Below are 18,595 nucleotides of genomic sequence, written 5' to 3' on the forward strand. Positions count from 1 at the left end.
CTCTGTATAATGCCTTGCTAAGACCGGCCATTCTGTACTCCCAAGAACCAGCTGTATTCACTGATATTCAGTAAAAGTTCCAGTTTTTGTTGGCTATCCTATGCTTGCTTCATTCTTCTACAATACCATACACGGCGTGTCACCGTTTAATTGACACTGGCGTCACGAACTGTTAAATACCTGCCTGTTCCAGTATTTGCCCCAATTGAAGACGACAGTGGATCCCAGGTTAGTGGTCAATCTGCACTACAAAGCCCAGCATACACTACTGACCCCCTGGGACACTGCACTAGCCCCACAGAAGTGGATGGAATTGTGGACTGACATGCATACTACCGCTCCATTCAGAGAGGGGACACCCCCCCCCCCCCTCGACCCTTTATTAATCACCTATGCTGTGAACACGCAATACATAATATTCATGGGATGACCCCTTTAAGAACAGATACGGGGTCTTCTCCATTTTTAATCCACTCACTGCACGTGACTGCACCTTCAGGGTTTGTTGGCTATAAGTGACTTCACATTCCTAGTAAGCCAAGCAAATCTATTCCAGCAATCATCATCATCTATCTGTTAGGATGAGATAACTCTACATGATAATTGGAGTGAAATATTAGTCAGCCATTTCCTGGATGTGTTATTCCAAGCACAGGGTGAGCTCATCGTTATGGGAAATATCATCCGTTATCTCCTTTGACTTTATAAGAATTGCTGACTGGTAAAGACGATTAGAAAAACATGGCTGCTTACGTCCGAAAACAGTGCCACACTTGTACACAGGTTTTGTGTGGTACTGCAGCGCAGCTCCATTCACGGTAATAGCAAACATAAGTCATAGGCAGGTATAACTTTTTTTTTTTTTTTTTTTTTTTAAAGCAGCCATTATTCCTAGTCTTGTACAACCCCTTTAATTACACTTTAGGGAGTGTTACCCCATATATTGTGAATCCTTCCTGACTTGCCTCAATACAATTATTTTACCGTTCTTTGAACATTGTAAAGTGAGTCAAGAAAATAAGAAGAAACGCAGCCGGCACTGCTACAGGTGTCTGTATGATCACTGAAATCACAGTATCGCACTGACTCCGTGGTCTCAAGGTGGTGCTCTGCTGGTTTTATAGTCCATATAATGAAGTATGAAAGTAGAAAAAAGTACCGCAGCACTCGCCATCAATCTGGAACTGCAGTTTTATTTCATTGTGACAAAAAGGTGGTGGACATCGCCAACAGCTGTTTCGCGCTAATCCGCGCTTTGTCAAGCCGGCTGTTGGCGATTTACACACTCGTGCATTGTTCTATGTCCACCACCTTTTTGTCACAATGAAATAAAACTGCAGTTCCAGATTGATGGCGAGCGCCGCGGTACTTTTTTTTTCTACTTTCATACTTCATTGTAAAGTGAGTGTATTCATGAAATGGCACTAGGAAACCAATTTTTCCCCATCATGACCAGCCAAGCAATCACCCTTACATTGTCCCTGTAGCATCCCTATTGTATTCTCTCCTTTTACAATGGGGGCTCAAAAGCTCATTTTTAATTTTATAAAGTGTGACCAATGTGCGGTATGCCAGAATAGGGTGCTTGCAAAATTGTTTGTTATATGTAATATTCTCTTGTATTGTGCCTGTATAGTTTTGTATGGATAAGTCAGGGGGCGAGGTGATGGACCCCTGTCTGCCCCTGGTACTGAGAGGAGCTACATGTGCTAACTCTTTGGTGAAAGTCTCAGGCTCGAGTCTCAGAGAATGGGCTCCTGCACACGATCGTTGGGTATCCTCACCGATCCCCTACAGCTCCCTGTAACTACACTCACTGGGTCCCTGCCTGGTCTATAAAAGGTTTTTCCAAGATTTTATAACTGATGACCTATCCTTTGAATAGGTCATCAGTATCTGATCAGTGGGGGTCCAACACCCAGGACCCCCAACAATCAGCTGTTTGATAAGGTACCCACGCTCCTGTGAGCACCTGCTACCTTCTCTCTGCTGCACCAAGCACAGCGCCGTACATTGTATAGTGCTTGGGGCTGAGCTGCGCCTAGGCCACGTGACCGATGAAGGTGATGTCACTCGGCCTAGGGAAAGCTGGAGAAGGCCACGGCGATACTGAGAGCACTGCAGTATTCTCGAAGAGCTGATCAGCGGGGGTCCCGAGTGTCTGACCCCCACCGGTCAGATAATGATGGCCTATCCTCTGGACACACAGGAAATGCACCCTCAGCCAGTCTCTGGATGAGGTGGGTCACTGCTGCGGCAGAAAACATGTCATGTGTGAGATGGGAGCGGGAAGTAGAGACCAGCAGCAATCTGGTAAGCATAGGAACGACGAGGGATTGGCGACGTATTTTAACCCACTCTGAGCCCTTCACAAAAAAGTTTAAAAAATTACCTTTTAAACATAATCGGAGTCACACAGTGAGGCAATAGTCAGTGGGTAGTCTGGTACCACTGTAGTCAGATCGACCTCATGCATATTAGAAAAGGAAAGGATCATTTTAGCACAGAAATGCCCCTAAACCCAATTGTGCAACACAGATTCTGGTATTCAGATGCAAGTTGGGCCAGAGTGACATGACAGCCCCTAGGAATTAAAGGGGTTATGCCATGAATGAGGTAAGAAATGAAAATCAGATGTCATATAGCACATGGCGATCTCTTTCTAAGAGCTCATACACACAGGCGGGCACCAGCCGTGTGCACTCCGTATCACAGATGCGGACCCATTGACTTGAATGGGTCCGCAATCCTCAAGATACAGAGCGGAGGCACGGATCAGAAGCCCATGGAAGCACTACAACGCGCTTCCGTGGGATTTCGATCCGTGTCTCTGCACCGCCCAAAAATTTAACATGTCCTATTTATTTGTGGTGCGGACTCTTCAAGTCAGTGGGTCCTCGCGCGCACACGGACGGTGCCCGTGCATTGCAGACCGCTATTTGTGGTCCGCAGCCCAGGCTCAGACACACACACACACACACACACACACACACACACTCGTGTACATGAGCCCTAACAAAGCTAGAAGCAGCCCTGTACCTCTTCATTGCTCTGCTAGATTGTCTTCAGGCTGGCAGCTCAAGGGGAGTATCCTTCCTCAGGGGGGCATGTCCTTTTTGCTGCATCCCCCTCTATCACAGCTAAAGAAGCTGCCGCTCTTTCTCTGTAACTTACAGCGTCTAACAGTGGATACGGCTGATGGATGAAACCGAGCATGTGCGACCAATGTGGTAGTTGAACGTGCACATTCGTATACAGATTAAGCACTAGGTGGCACCATCATAATGAAGTAAAGAGAGTATCTCACAACTGGAGCATTTTTGTAACAGAAAGTAAAATTACAAAAGTACGTTTTTCCTTGTGAATTATATTAAAAACATTTAACGGTGGCACAAGCCCTTTAACAACTTTCGTCGCAGTAACGCCATGCTTTTACCGGTAATCACAGCAGGTGCAGTGTTGCTTTGGAGCCCTAGTTTTCTGCATGACCACTCATGCATAGGATAGGTTAGTGTCCTTTAGGTATGTAAATCCGCATTTTATGGACTAAATATTCTATACACAGCAGGATTGTATTGTACTTTTTTTTTTATTACTGAAATAAAGATCCACAGATATATGAAAAGTGTTCTAACTGGAGGTGGCAAAGTTTTAGATTTTTTTTTTTTTTCACATTTTTAATATCCAAACGTGTTCCCCACCTTCTCTATTACATGTAGTACCGGTATATTTTCATATTAAAGCGCTGGGGATATTTCTTTATACACATCTGTATCAAAAGAAATGTATAATACATAAAAATATAAACAATTAGATATATACACATAATATATAGATAGATATATTTCTGACATAATGTAATTCCATATATAGATATAACTTTTTAACAAAGTGAGATAGATTCTGGTAGTAGTTTAGATGATATCCTTCAAGTCCATGAGGTATCCCGTGAGGGTAAAGCTGTAAGAGATGCAGAAACAGAAGATTAATGGGGAAAACATGATATGAGATTTCGCCGTGTAGCCATACCCTTTTGTGTCACATGACTTTTCTCACCAATTACAGTGCCGTACAATGTATAGCGGCTGTGCTTGGTAACGCGCTCAGCCCCATTAATGTGAATGGCGTTGAGCTGCCCCTAGGCCATGTGACCGATGAACGTAATGTCACTGGACTAGGAAAAGCAGAGAGAAGGCTGAGGTGCTACTGCCGATTGGTAGGGGTGCCAGGTGTCGGAACACCCAACGATCACATATTGATGACCTTGAAAAAATAAAAATATTGAGGATAGGTCATCAATATAAAATGTGGACAACCCCATTAAGAATGTAACGAGTCATTGAAGAAAAGAAAACTAGAAAGACTGAGGCTTGTGAAAAGAATTAGGATTTGGAAAAGTTTAAAGGGGTTCTCAGCCTTGCAGCTGAAACCCTGTGCCCTTCTAAACATATAAACCCCACTTGTCCGCGGTCCCACCTCGGCTCTGCTCCCCCAAGACGAGAAAGTGGCTTGATCCCATGAACACTGCAGCCAATCACTGTCCTCAGCGGTCACAATGGCTCGAATGGCACATCACTGCTATGACAAAGTCAAAGCCAGTGTTACCGCATAGACATGTGACTGGCTGCAGTCATGGGACCAAGCAGCTTCCCAGTCATTTCCGGTCCCCGCAGGACCAGGAACAGAGCAGCAGAGGGTCCGGAGACGAGTGGGTTTTTTTCTTTTATGTTCAGAGGAGAACTGCAGGGGCAACCCCTTTAAGTGAGTGACATCACACAGGAGATCCAGGAGGCTTCGATAGTAAAGGGATTGTCCCAAGATTTGAACTGATCTATATTAAACCTATCCACAAAAAGGTGCCAATTGTCTGACCACTGGGATTCCCACCGATCCCCAGAACAGGGGTTCTGTATCCCCCTGTATTACTGGAATGGTGGTCGATCACGTGCCCCTGTATGATTGGAGAGTGCTGTACTAAGCTATCTCCAGCAGTCTAATAGAAATGAATGGATCGGTGGTCACGTCTGCGCACTACTGGTTCATACTGATAGGGGACCCCGTTCTTGTGATCGGTGGGGGCCCCAGCAATCATACATTTTTCAGCTGTAATGTAGATAAGTGGCAAATGCTTCTCATGGGCCAATCACTTTATTAATTCTATGATGAAAGGTCAATTCCTCAGTTTTCAAAATGGACTGAATGTAACATTCCTACATTCAAAAGCTAAAGTCCTGCTCACAGTGCTGCATGGCTCGTTACAGGGTATCGGCACCGAGACCGATATTCAGCCACTGAATGCAAACAATGAATGTCTCTATTCACCGACAGCAAGCAGAGGCCTTAGCATATTGAGGAATTAACACGCCAAGTTTTTATTACACAATAAATAAGCTTTGATTACATAAAAATGGAAAACTCATTTAGCAAGCAACATACAATAACTCGGATTACATTATAAAAATTAAAAAGAATCATCACCAAACACAGCCCCAGGATGAGAGATGCCATCTATATTCTACCAGATTGACCTGATGTTGGCTAATATGTACACAAAGTGCAGAACTGCTTCTTAAAGCGAGTCTGTCAGCAGTTTAGACCATGCTAAACTGCTGACAACACAAGTTAGGCGTCGCTGAGAGCAGTACAAACATCTTTTGTGGAGTTTTTATTATCAATAGTGCGAATATGAAGTTTTATTCTGCCAGATTCTGCTCCTGCAAGTGTCCTGGAGGTGGAGCTTCACCATGAAGTGCTCTCTAAATTGAGCTGCTTTCCCCCCCCCCCCCCCCCCCACACTCTTACAAGTGTCCTGTAGGTGGAGCTTCAGTGTGAAGTGCCCTCTATATTGAGCTGCTTTACGGCCCCTCCCCCTTTGCTCTGACAGCTGCAGCATCCACCTAGGAGACCAGTACAGCTGTCACGCAGAGGGGAGGGGCCGTAAAGCAGCTCCTGGGGACTTGCAGGAGCAGAATCTAGCAGAATAAAACTTCCTATTCACATACATCCTGATAACAAAATCTCCACCAAATGTCTGTCATACTGCTCTTTCCTGTCCCTACCTAGTGCAGCCAACAGTTTAGAAAGGTCAAAACTGCTGACAGACTCCCTTTAAAAACACAGATGTACATATTTTTTTAAAGTTTTTGTAAAAACATGTTTCCTTCATGTGCATTTAGTTCTTTCTGAGGCTGTGCAAGAAAAAAAAAATATAATAATTAACATGCAGAAAGCACCCACCACCAAGAGAGGAAGAAGCATTGTGCAGAGAGCGAGGGGGGTCACACATACACACCCTCAGGGTTCCGGGTAGAGAGAAGAGCGTTCTGCAAGTTACGGGGATGACCTGTTAAATGATTGGGAGTGGTCCGCGCAAGAGACTCTGTGCGACCTAGAAAGAAACCAAGATGTGATCATTCTACCCTTAGAGGACACCAACATTTATTTCTTTTTTTTTGTATGTTTTTATTACAGTTTTACAGGTAAAAGTAGCATGAAGAAAAACACATTACAACTCTCTGATAATGGCAAAATTAAGAAACCGGTTTACTTGTCAAACGGAAACTAGCAAAAACAGAATGGCGCATGTGTGGGATCTCAGGCGCATTGCATTTGCATTTGCCACACAGGGAGAATTAAGTTTTTTTGGCAAATATTCTCATCGGATGAAATAGGCAAAGACATCATTGAGACATGATGACTAGAGCTGTTGGTTAGGGGTGGGGGCATTATCATACTTACCAACGTTTAGGTTGGAAAAATCGCGGCGTTCAAAACTCCGCCCCCTTATAAGCAGGGTTATCGTTAGCCCACCTATTTTTGCCAGGACTGTCTCTGAAAATTAGAGACAGAACCTGCAAATTTGGGACATTTGATATCTATGCATTATGGTGGTGGCCACCAGATGAGGACGGATGCAGGACAAGTCAGGTCCTCGGATTTGCGTCGCAGTATGTTGCATGTTGCAGTGCGACACCATAGACTGCCATTAGACGTAGCCTTAGAGACACTCTTTGTAACGGCTCTCCATTAGGAGGTGGAACAGGGGACCCCTTTCCGTGAACCCCCATATGGGGTGTATGGAAAGGAGATTTCTAAATTAGATAATCCTTAAAATCGTCACTTTAGAGTTGAAAAATATAATAAAAATTAACGATCGGGTTGCTATGGGTTACAGAACATTCCGCCAGTTCCGAGCGGCTCCTCTTTCATATTAGCCTATGTATTCTATGGGGCTCATTTATCAAAACTGCCTAATAGTAAAACTGTAGTTGCCCATAGCATAGCAACCAATCAGAGCTCAGCTTTCATTTTATCAGAGCCCTTTAGGAAATGTAAGCTAAGCTCCGATTGGTTGCTTTGGGCAACTAAGAGTTTTACTGTTAGATAGTCTTGATAAATGTGGCCCTATATGTACGCCTTTGGCTTTAACTAATGGACATTGATACATACCATGAATTTCCATTAATAAGCCGTGTACATGCAGACACAATGATTACTACCACAGGATCATGAACACACAGACTGCCTTTATACCTCTACTTCTGTGCTGTCCTTCCCATTGTGCGCTACTTTGATCAGAAATAGACTCTTCGTCCAGTCGTACTTGGCCGTTTGTGACTGTAGAACCGGTCTGTAGGATGAATTGCTGGAGGTTGCACTGTCTGAGGTCCTTATTGAGCTCCTCCACCTCCTGATTTCTTGCCTGGTGAGAGAATTAACATGAAATCCGGTTGTTTCGGTATAAATCGCTGTACCACTTAAAATTTCAACTAAATGGCAGTGAATGGCAATACCTGACACAACCAGCGAACAAGGGTGGCGCTGTTTTTTGCAAAAACAGTAATCAGTTTTTCGCGACTAAGGCTCTGTTTACAGCATATCTGAGCCTGCCGTCAGAGGTATACATACGGAGCGATTTACATAATATAACTTCAACGTAGTGCTGTATGGCCATATAGTGTCCTATGTCGCCCACTGTTGTTAAAATGACATATACTAATTACATGTTAGCTGTGCTGCCCTAGTAAAAGAGAAAAATAAAAAAAGGCATGCCAGCGCATACTAGCCCAAAAAACACTCTTGGCATATGATCCGGTGCACAAGTCGATGTTAACAAATGCGAACGGAGCCTAGCCAGGTGTAAACCCACGATATACGGTGGTTGCGCCTGCGCAGTCAGGCAGCCTCGGGAGCTGTGTCTCTGTGCCAGAGGCCGTCTGATTGCGCAGGTGCAACCTGCAAACATTGTGGGTTGAAACCAAGCTTAGGATCAAGTGCCCAGTGTACAGATCTCAGATGCACTTGCCCCAAAAAATAATAATTGCTATTCTTGTAAGACTTGTCACTGTGGGTGAGATGAGATAAAAACATTTTTTATTAAATAACCATATAACCCCTTCAATTCTCCCATGTAATTATCATAAGGGGGTTACCCAGGACTTAGAAACGGAAGGCACATGACCCAGCAGCGATGTACTGCTTGGAGACACATCACCACTGAGGCCAGTCTTTGGCTGCAGCAGCGCACCTGACTCCTCCCATGAAGGAAGTCTACAGGTGGAGATGGAAATTGGGAGAAGACAGCCCAGGAGCCTTACTTGAGCGGCGGAGGGTAGCAAAGTATAGCTTTTTCCATTCGTCCCACTGGGTGAAAAGGAGGGGGGGGGGGGGGTTATAAAAAAACAACCCTAGGTGCTCATCGGAGTGAAGCAGTCCCTTCAAAAAGCTCATTAGCAAGGGTGCCAAGAGTCGAAACTGGCTCCCAATGATTTGGAAATTTCTAATCATTCCAGGAAGATTAAAAAATATTATGGCCAGTAACTGGCTGAGCCACCTCTTTTGGCATTTCTGGTGTGTCAAGCTGGGAGCAGGAGGTAAAGAGTAGTGGAGACCGAAGTAGCATCAGAGCAACATAGGGTTATGGTAATGAGTAATTCTTTTTTTTTTTATACCAGTTCTGACCTGTATTCTTAAAAAAAAAAAAAAATTCCTTGGAAAACCCCTTTAAGGGTACCATGAAAGCCAACAATGTCATCTTATTGCAGCCATGGCATTGGATTCTAACATTGGGTGGGTGGTTCTCCTGTTGGCCCCTTCATTCAATGGATCACACATGCTAGCAACTGTCACACACATGCAAAAAAAGTTTTCCTGTACACACCACAAAGTGAACATTAAAATCACGCTAACGTCTATTTCATACTGAATGGCCAAAGGTATGTGGACATCCTTCCGATTGGTGGGCTTGACCATTTCAGATACATAAAACAGAGCATACAACCACGCAATTTCCAAAGACAGACCTCAGTAGACTGGGTTATCCTGAAATGCCCGTTCGGGTTCCGTCTCTTATCTCCTACCCACAAGCCTGAAATCGCCAATGGCTGGAGTGGTGTAATGCACACTTCCATGGGACTTTTCTTGGAGTGATGAACTATGTGTCACCATTTGGTTAAAGGACACAATTGGATGGGCAAACTGCGGCTCTCAAGCTGTTGTAAAACTACAAATTCCATCATGCCCTGCTGTAGGCCTACTGGGAGTTGTAGTTTTACAACAGCAGGAGAGCTGCAGTTTGCCCATCCCTGCTCTATGGCAATGTTGTCCCCCTTAGATACTTCACCATAGAATAAAGTACAGCAGCCTCTATCCATGTTTATCCTTGTCCGACCTGTTACCGGAAGCCAATGTCATTCGATCGTCTGTTGTGTCAAGAACTAGAGGCAAACACACTGTGCAAGTGCGACACTTTATACTGTGTCAATTTTAAAAGAGACCACAAGAGGGCGCTATTGGGTCAATAAAAACATAAGGTGCCCTTCATTTTTTTTTTTATTTCTCACCAGCCTATATTACCAAGAGCAAATAATACTGCGATTATATTGTAACATCAAAAGGCATATCTCTAACTAAACGTACCACTTCAATTGTGAAAGGCTAATAAGGAGAGAAAATCGTTACCCCAACAACACAATGAAAAAGTATCGTGAAATAATCTGATAAGCTTTAAAAATATTCTTTTATTCAGAGGGCAAACACTAAATAGTGAGTCATGCTGGTGAAACACTGACACGAATGTCAGGTTTTACGGTATTAGCCAGATTGAGTGTAAACTGCGCAGGAGCAGATACCAAATTTATGTCGAACAAAAATAAAATTTAAATAAAAAAAAAAATTAAAACAAAACACACGTTTTGCCTTATAACATTTAAAGTGGTTGCCAGCTTTTTGCATACATTTCAGAAGTGCCATATACTGACATACACTGGAATGAGGAACCAGGGCTTATCTTAGCTCCTCCTGGAGCCTATGGGTACGAACCTAAACAAGTTGCAGCGTCCATCGCTTCCCAAGATGGCAACTGTGTTCTCTACTGTGCAGGTGCTGAAAGTGTTTAGCGCAAGTGCAGATGCAAGGATGCCATATACGTCTTGTATGTGCACCTATGCTGAGGTTTTAGGGCTGTTGCAGAAATTACGCTCCGTGTGTTAGACCCGAGATCTGCAGCCCCGGCGGGGGAGCGATGGAGCTAGAACCCAGCGGCAGTTACAGTGATGGAGCGGGGGGTCTGCAGCAAAGGTACCCAGGGATGAACAACCTCATTAAGAGCCTGTGCATTAGAGGACACAGCTGCCATCTTGGAAAGCTATGGATGCCACAACAGTGCTACCCATGAGCAGTATGGGCTAAGCTAAGCCCTGAAACACTGTAGCGGCGTATGGCATTTCTGAAATGTATGTGGAAAGTTGACAACCACTTTAAGGAGTCTTAGCTTGAGATAATAAAATGACTCAGCTTCCATATTTGGAAAAGAAAAAGTACTACCAACTACCTAGCATATTCAAACATATTTACAATAGCGCTTTTATTACTGGAAATATTCATCTCATTCTCATGGCAAACACAGCGGTCCATCCTATACATTCTTCATACGCCCTTATGAAAATTGCTGTAGCATCGTTTGAGCAGTCATCCTTAGCCAAAATACAATATTGGTCCATATGCAGGGAATAGCCTTGAAGCAAGAACATGTCGCAATTTTACATGCATAAGCCAAGCCTAGTTTTGCTGCAGGTGAGCAGTAAGCCTACCTCTAGGTTTCTTCTGGCCTCCTCACAAGCTTTTTCCACATTAGACAGATTACTTTCCAGTTCGTGGGTGTGTACAATCTTTGCTTCCAATTCCTTTTTCATTTTTGTTACCATTTCCTCAATATCAGCTGGACTGGGCACCCCCGAAAGTCTTTTCGAGGTCTCCTTCTGGATTTCCTGTTCTAAAGCCTCAGTCCTTTCACTCAGTTCTTTAATTTTAAGGGTGTAATCCTCCATTGTAGCTCTTAATTGTCTCATTTTATCTTGTCTTTTTTGCTCATCTGTCCTTTCTCTTTCTAGTTCATCCAACCAAAACATCTCCTCTGTTAGCTCAGCATCATTTCGGCGAATAAGTCGTTCCAAATAAGCAACCTCATCATCCTCCTCGTGAGGTCCGCCAGCTCTGCCTCTTTCCCATGTCTGAAGGTCCTTTCCTATAGAACCATTTTGCATTCCTAGGGCTTTAAGCTGCTCTTGTTGTTGTAGCACCAGCTTGAAGATTTCCTCTTTGGTGGGTTGTCTATGGGAAGTGTCTTTACTAGCTGTGCAATTTTGGTATTTCTGTCTATGCTTAAGCAACATATCATTAGAACTCGTGGGTCCCAAATTAAAAGTCAAAGATTTTTTAGGCTCTTTTGACCTTGTAACTTCTGTACCAAGTGCCCGAGGATTAAGAGGCAAGCTAGACCTGACCACGGTTCTTTCTGGAGGAAGAGGAACACTGTCCGAAGAGGGGCGTTCAGCCAAGCTGGGTCCTGTGCGTTTTAATACAAAGTGGACATCATTGGCGTATTGTCCACTTTTGGCCAAGAATTCCAAAGGTCTCTCATGAGGCAAGAGCTGTCTTTCTTTGTCACGTAGAGTCTGGATAAGTACATATCGTCCTGTCTGACCTGTAAGATAATATGAGTAAAGTCTGAATATAGAACAAAAATGTTGACAGACTAAGACCTTCAGAGAAATGACTATAAAAAGTTTATCTTCTGTTTACCCTTAGGTTATGTTCACAAAAAAATTACTGGGGAAATAAGTGAGTTGTCACTTATTATGGATTGGAAACGCCTCAGATTAGCTTCATTGAATAATAACGTGGCTAATCCTCATGTGAATCCACCACACTCCAGCAGCAGAAATCTGACGATGCAGCCTTGGATTTCTGGTGCAGAAATAGAAGTTAAGTTTTAAACTGACCCAAGACAGAAGTGTAGGAAGCAGTTATCTCCAGCCACATTTATGAAACAACCGGTCAACTTTTCAAGAGTATTTAAAAGAGCATCTATCAGCAGATTTGTCCCTATGACACTGGCTGACCTGTTACATGTGCACTTGGCAGCTGAAGGCATCTGTGTTGGTCTCATGTTCATATGTGCCCGCATTGCTGCCAAGCGCACATGCAGCAGGTCAGCCAGTTTCATCGGTACAAATCTGCTGACAGATACCCTATCATATATAGCATAACTTCAATACCTTAAATCCGGTAGAAAATATTAATTGGATGGCTCATCTTGCACATTCATAGCACATCCAAAAAATATGCCATAACAACACGATGGGTGTGGTGCCCACCCCTGAGGATCTGCACCTATTGGGAGAACAGGGGTGATGCACCCCAATTCAGCTGCCCTCCATAAAATTCACTGCTCTTTCTGAAATTCAGAGATTTCAATGGAGAAGGCCATGTACAAACACCTTCATTGTGCAGAACCCTTGTTGTCTTAATAGGTGAGGGTCAGAGAGGTGGAACCATCAACCATGTATGGCATATGCCAAAAACGTGGAAATACTTCCAATCGTAATTGTAGCCTCTTTACTGTAAGTTCATTGGTTGTGGGATGATAGGTCTTATCATGAGGATAATGAGAGTGAGATTGCTCAATCACAACATACTAAACACTGACAGTGGTGAATCAATTTTAATTATAGGCTTTATGTCACAATGGTGAGTCTGCCGCTGAAGGATCTACAATTTTCTCCGAATATCAACTTACAATCTAGAGTGTACTCTGAATAAACACCATGTACACAACATGCATAATAGTCACCGAGCACATACTGTGCCGATAACCCTCCATCATGTGATCAGGTAAGGGCAAATATTCTGCTTGAGCACTGATCAAAAATACAGTGTGACAATCGCCGCCCATTTGGTACATTTCACTACGAGGATGAGCGATCATTAGTACAATCATTCGTTCACATACAGTTTCACTGCACCACATCCCTGTTTACAAGGTGTAATATGCTACCAACAAATGATGACAACTACGCCCGCGGGAAAAAATGCGATCAATGACAAATGATCTCATTAGCTGGCTGATCAGCAGAAATGATTGGGATGGCAGTTTTAGGCCCATGTATAAGAACATTAGGTTTGACTTTTACACCATTCCTGTTTAACTAGGTCCCATGATCTTTATGACCTGAGGGTCTACAATGGACTATGATCAATGAAGATTGTCAGACACTAGAACCCAGCGCTCACCTATGGCCTGGGCCAGGGCGATGACCACATCCTGGCAAGATGTCTGCTCTGTTACCCCGCAGACGACTCTTTGGACCCCATCTACCCAGACTTTCAATTCCATGCTGTAGACGAGCGATTTGGAGCAGGAAAGAAGAGTGGGCAAGATGGATGACGGTCAGTTTAGTATCTCATCACCGTTCACAAGAGGTATACCTGAGAAGAAGAAAAAGAAAAAAAAGTTACACCATGTAATACACATTCACTGACATATATAGCTGTAAGCACACCATCTGAAGGTAGGACAAGAGGCAGCTGAGAGAGATGCCTCCATAGGGGGCGTCATTTCTCTCAATAAGAGTCATAAAAACGTTCTGATTAAAGTCAATTAATTAGATGCTGCATATAACACAACATATTTTAAATTCTCATCAAGGGATGGTCATCTACTGACCAAAATACAATCAGGCAATTGTATTAAGAAATGTGCTCACTGGTGAGTGAAATGGGGGGGGGGGGGGGGGGAGAGAAGGTACAGAGAATAGGAAGTTAGGGATCCTCGGGAGTCTGCTTGTCCCACTCAACGGTCCTTTATGAATAACAGATCTACTGTAATGTTTATGTGCTTCCTTGCAGATGTAAGAAGCCCATCAAAACTTTGCCTAGAAAAACATCAACGATCATTTGCATTCTTATGAACAGATTCTTCAAATTCTCTCTGCTCCAGTAGGGAGAAAACTATCTCTTGTGCCACCTATAGGTAGCTACCTTGTAAGTCAATGTCCGACCCAGGTTTGTGGAAAAATAAAAAGGAGGACTTCTATGGAAGCAAGAGGCCATCGGTATTACATCCAACTCTTGTTCTTTTATTAGTACACACTTAGAAACAACGCGTTTTTGAGGCGAATTGCATCCTTCATCAGGTCAGTGATTGAAACATGACTAGGGATATTAGCCAATCGAGGCCTTCTTCTTGTTTTGGGGTTTGTGCTTCTCATCGTACAAAGTAGGGTGCTGGTTGGCAAGATCAGATCCTTTTGATGCAGCTCGGGGGGGTTACTGTGCAAATTAGCATCACCATAAAAGGAAGAAAACTGTGTCTCTAGGGCCAACTATAGGTAGCTCCCCTGTAAATCAACGTCCAACCCACAAGAGTCTTGAAACATCGAGACCCCTAGTGATAGTCAGTAACCCTATGAAAAGATTAGGCATTTTTGCCTTCACTATAGGAAGTTACTCTGTGCGATACAGAAGACCATGTACACACCCCGCTGGTGGATGTAGCTATAGGTGCACCGCAATGTGTTTATAATTAGAAAATCCTTGGAGAACACGGTGGAAAGAAAGATAGGAGCAACTCCTCAAAACAGGAGGAGACCGTGAGTCATCCTAGAAAAATCCTAAGACAACGACATGCAAATCAGGTGCAGGTATATTTATATCCACACATGTACAGAACACCGTGCCTCATTGTATCGAGTCATTAAAGGACAAAACAGAAGTCACTTAGTGACCACCATGGACTGCAGAACAGGTTCTATCACAGGGCAGAATATACATTACTATGTCCTAGGAAGAAGGCGTGTATGAAGTGGGGCCTGATTAATAAGCTCAATAATACATCAATGGATAATGCTGGTCTCATGGTGCAGCCACATATTAGTGTCTCAAGGGCTAGGGGATATGTTTCTGATCGGTGGGGATCTGACTGCTGGGACACCCACAATCCCCAAACTCATAGAATCGGCAGGATCTAAGATGCTGTGATCATCGGTCAGTTAAACCCACAAATGGGTCATGACACACGTGTGATTACAACGAATACTATGTCCTAGAATATATTTGTGCTCGCCATCATACAGTCAAACAAAAGGTTCATCAAGTGAAACCTACCCTACCTATCCTGATTCAGCAGCATCCCAGCAACCATGTCACTTTTCAAGAACCGTCACTAGGTGTCTGATGCATATCAATCAGTGAAATGCTTGTGTAACTGGCTCCTATTGTACCTGGTAACAATGGTTTGCCCACAGCCATGTTTTTCCATTAGTTTAATGGTGGCTTTACACTGCCCGATGATCAGGGACGATCGTTTCTACCAAAGCTCGTTCCTGATAATCTGCCAGTCTAAAGGGGACGCAAATCACCCGACCGATGAAGAGTGAAACGTTCATTCATTGGGTGAAAGTCGTTCATGTGGGCACCTAAACTGTCACTTCTGGCAGCAGATCGCGCGGTCTAAACAGCGATCTACTGCCCAGAAACAAAGTTGTATGAGGACGGGTGATAACTGCAGTCATCGCTTGTCCTCATACTGTGGAGTTGATCGTTGCGATCAAGCACACAATTGTCGGGAAAGAAACATACCTTCCCGATAATTGCCTGCTCACTAACATGCAGTGATCACCTCCATAGCTACTGCTATCGCTTGTCCTCATATAGTTTCATTGTTTCTGGGCAGCAGAGTGCGATCTGCTGCCTACAAACGATAATTTGTGCCCGCATGAACGATTGTTTTGCCCGATGAACCAGCGTTTCACTCATTCGACGGCACCTCTAGATGGCCAGATTATCGGGAACGATTGTTTGTAGGAATGTTCATCCTCGATAATCTGCCCAACAATCCGGCAGTGTAAACCGCCATATGTCTTCTTCGTATCTGATCCTAATATTTTGGAAAGGACACTATGAGCATAAATCATCCACAATACTGAATGGGTTAAAATGTTTAAAACAACATATAAACATATTAATGGAGCGATTTGCATTTGGACATGCAAAAACAATGTGAAGTATGCAGACACAACAGGTTGAGGTAATGGACTGCATGAGGTCATCACAGAAAAAAACTGCAATAGTAGCAACCAAACCCTTAGGAAACATAATTGATATGATGCAATTAGCATAATAATCTGCTCCAAATATAAATAAGAATATATTTATAGCGCGTGTTCTCCTTACAGCAGCACTTACAGTGCGTCGATGACTTTACACACTGATTCCAAGTTATGGCCTATAGTCCACAGATGCATTAAAGAGGACCATGCAGTGCAATCTGAAAGCAGGAGAAGTTGAGCAGATTGTGGGAAAAGATTGAGTAAGGGTACTTTCACACTTGCGGCAGAGGATTCCGGCAGGCAGTTCCGTCGCCGGGAACTGCCTGCTGAATCCGGCAATCCGGACGCAAACAGATGCACTTGGGAGACAAATCCAGATGCGGATCCGTCTGACAAATGCATTGCAATACCAGATCAGCGTTTCCGGTTGTCATCCGGAAAAACGGATCCGGTATTTTTTATTTTTAAAAGGTCTGCGCATGCGCAGATCGGGAAACCAGATCCGGTTTTCCGGAAAGCTTAGTACCGGATCCGGCATTAATACATTTCAATGGCAATTGTTCAGGATTTTTGGCCGGAGAGAAAACTGCAGCGTGCTGCGGTATTTTCTCCGGCCAAAAAACGTAAGAGGGACTGAACTGATGCACCCTGAACGGAATGCTCTCCATTCAGAATGTATTAGGATAAAACTGATCAGAGTTCCTGTAATACCGGAAAAGAAAAACGCTAGAGTGAAAGTACCCTAAAACTTGTAATTTATACATTTATATCTTTCTTTCTCTGCCTCCTGTGAAAAGCTATTGGTACAGGACGGGGGTCACCAGTGACTGATGGCTCTCTATACACACAATGCTGTCACCTCTTCCCTGTACCGATAGCTGCTCGCAGGAGGTGGAAAAAGCAAAAGATATAAATGTATAAATTATGGCTAGACTTTGTCAACTGCAAGTCTTTTTCTTGTATTTTTTTTACTGTGCTTCTTCCTACAGTGTCGTGAATTTACCACGTTGTCTTTTGGGCCACAAGCAGTCATTGTGTGACTCTAGTCTTATTGTATCAAATGGTAAAAAAAAAAATTTTTAGCTGTCACTGGAATTGCTGTCATTTTGTCTACTTAAAAATGGATCCTTTGAGTCTTGTTTTTTTTCCCATGATCAGAGATGTTGTCCAGGATTTTAATAATTTCCAAAAACAGCACCTCACCTGTCCTCCTCTGGAATTGCATCTTGACGTAAATAGGGCCAAGCTGCAATACTTCACACAACCTGTGGACAGGGGTGGCGCTGTTTTGTGGAAAGAAAGCAGCTACATTTTTCTAATCTTGAACAATCCCTTTAATAGACAAAACGATTGCGGAGCCAAGGCACAAAATGACAGTGCCGTCTAAAGACGTACAGAAAAGCCGGCACATGTTCTAATACAAGGGCTAATCTACCATTACTGATAATCCGCTGTGGATTATAGAATGAGACTTTGGTTAATAATTATACAGGAAACAATTACTTTAAAATTGGTTACTGAAAACTATTACACCAGCGTACTTTGTATATACATACCTCAATGAGCGCAGATTCCTCAGATATTTCTTATGGGTGAGTCACCTGTTTTACGAGAACTGTCCGGCTACACGTAGTTTCGTAGATTTCCACATTTACCATTCTTGATGTAAATTTTCTACAAGCAACTGCACACTAAAGCTGAATTCACCAAGAACATATCCATCGCCATTGACATGAAGTCCCCAGGAGCTACAGGTCAAGATGATGCCTGCTGCTGTCCTGCCTGTAAATGGATCTAAAGGTCCCGTTGAAAAGCCAGATTTTTATTAAGCCCCCACCCTCTGCTCTTCCCCCTCCCCAGTTTCAGAGTAAATGGGAGTGGCAGCTGGACCTGTAGAACCAGCCGGAGAGAATATAGTAAAGCTATTATTATCCATGTGCTACTAGTGGACAGCTCAAATTGGTTTTATGTCAGGGTGGATTTGCAGGTTCATGCACAATATGGCAGAAGCTTACTGACCACGTAATAACCACCATCTCAGGGAACACAGAAGTGCAAAATCAGTGAAAGGGAATTTTTTTGCATGGCAAAGACTGAAATCCGCAGAAAGAAGTCCGCGTGCATTCCGTTTTTTGTGAACGGAACAGCTGGCCCCTGATAGAACAGCACTATCCTTGTCCGTTATGCGGATAATAATAGGACATGTT

General features: G+C 43.5%; 1 protein-coding gene across 3 annotated transcripts in view; it reads right to left on the reverse strand.

Annotated features, from left to right (window-relative positions):
* Nucleotides 1–3,570: 3,570 nt before the first annotated feature.
* The window catches only part of RASSF7 (Ras association domain family member 7), a 53,226-nt gene continuing 38,201 nt past the window's right edge, over nucleotides 3,571–18,595 (reverse strand). Inside the window, exons 1-6 of one of the 3 annotated variants that reach the window (XM_044270935.1) lie at nucleotides 17,945–18,152; nucleotides 13,573–13,767; nucleotides 11,091–11,983; nucleotides 7,534–7,702; nucleotides 6,293–6,388; nucleotides 3,571–3,960 (exon numbers count right to left, since the gene is read on the reverse strand). In XM_044270935.1, coding sequence (XP_044126870.1) covers nucleotides 3,929–3,960; nucleotides 6,293–6,388; nucleotides 7,534–7,702; nucleotides 11,091–11,983; nucleotides 13,573–13,675 — 1,293 coding nt within the window. In that variant the 5' untranslated portion in view covers nucleotides 13,676–13,767; nucleotides 17,945–18,152 and the 3' untranslated portion in view covers nucleotides 3,571–3,928. Of the gene's footprint in view, nucleotides 3,961–6,237; nucleotides 6,389–7,533; nucleotides 7,703–11,090; nucleotides 11,984–13,572; nucleotides 13,768–17,944; nucleotides 18,153–18,595 lie in introns of those variants that run through there. The other 2 variants (XM_044270934.1, XM_044270936.1) reach the window with 2 other exon arrangements.

Source organism: Bufo gargarizans, chromosome 10 (genome assembly GCF_014858855.1).
Source record: "Bufo gargarizans isolate SCDJY-AF-19 chromosome 10, ASM1485885v1, whole genome shotgun sequence".
NCBI classification, from domain to species: Eukaryota; Metazoa; Chordata; class Amphibia; order Anura; family Bufonidae; genus Bufo; species Bufo gargarizans.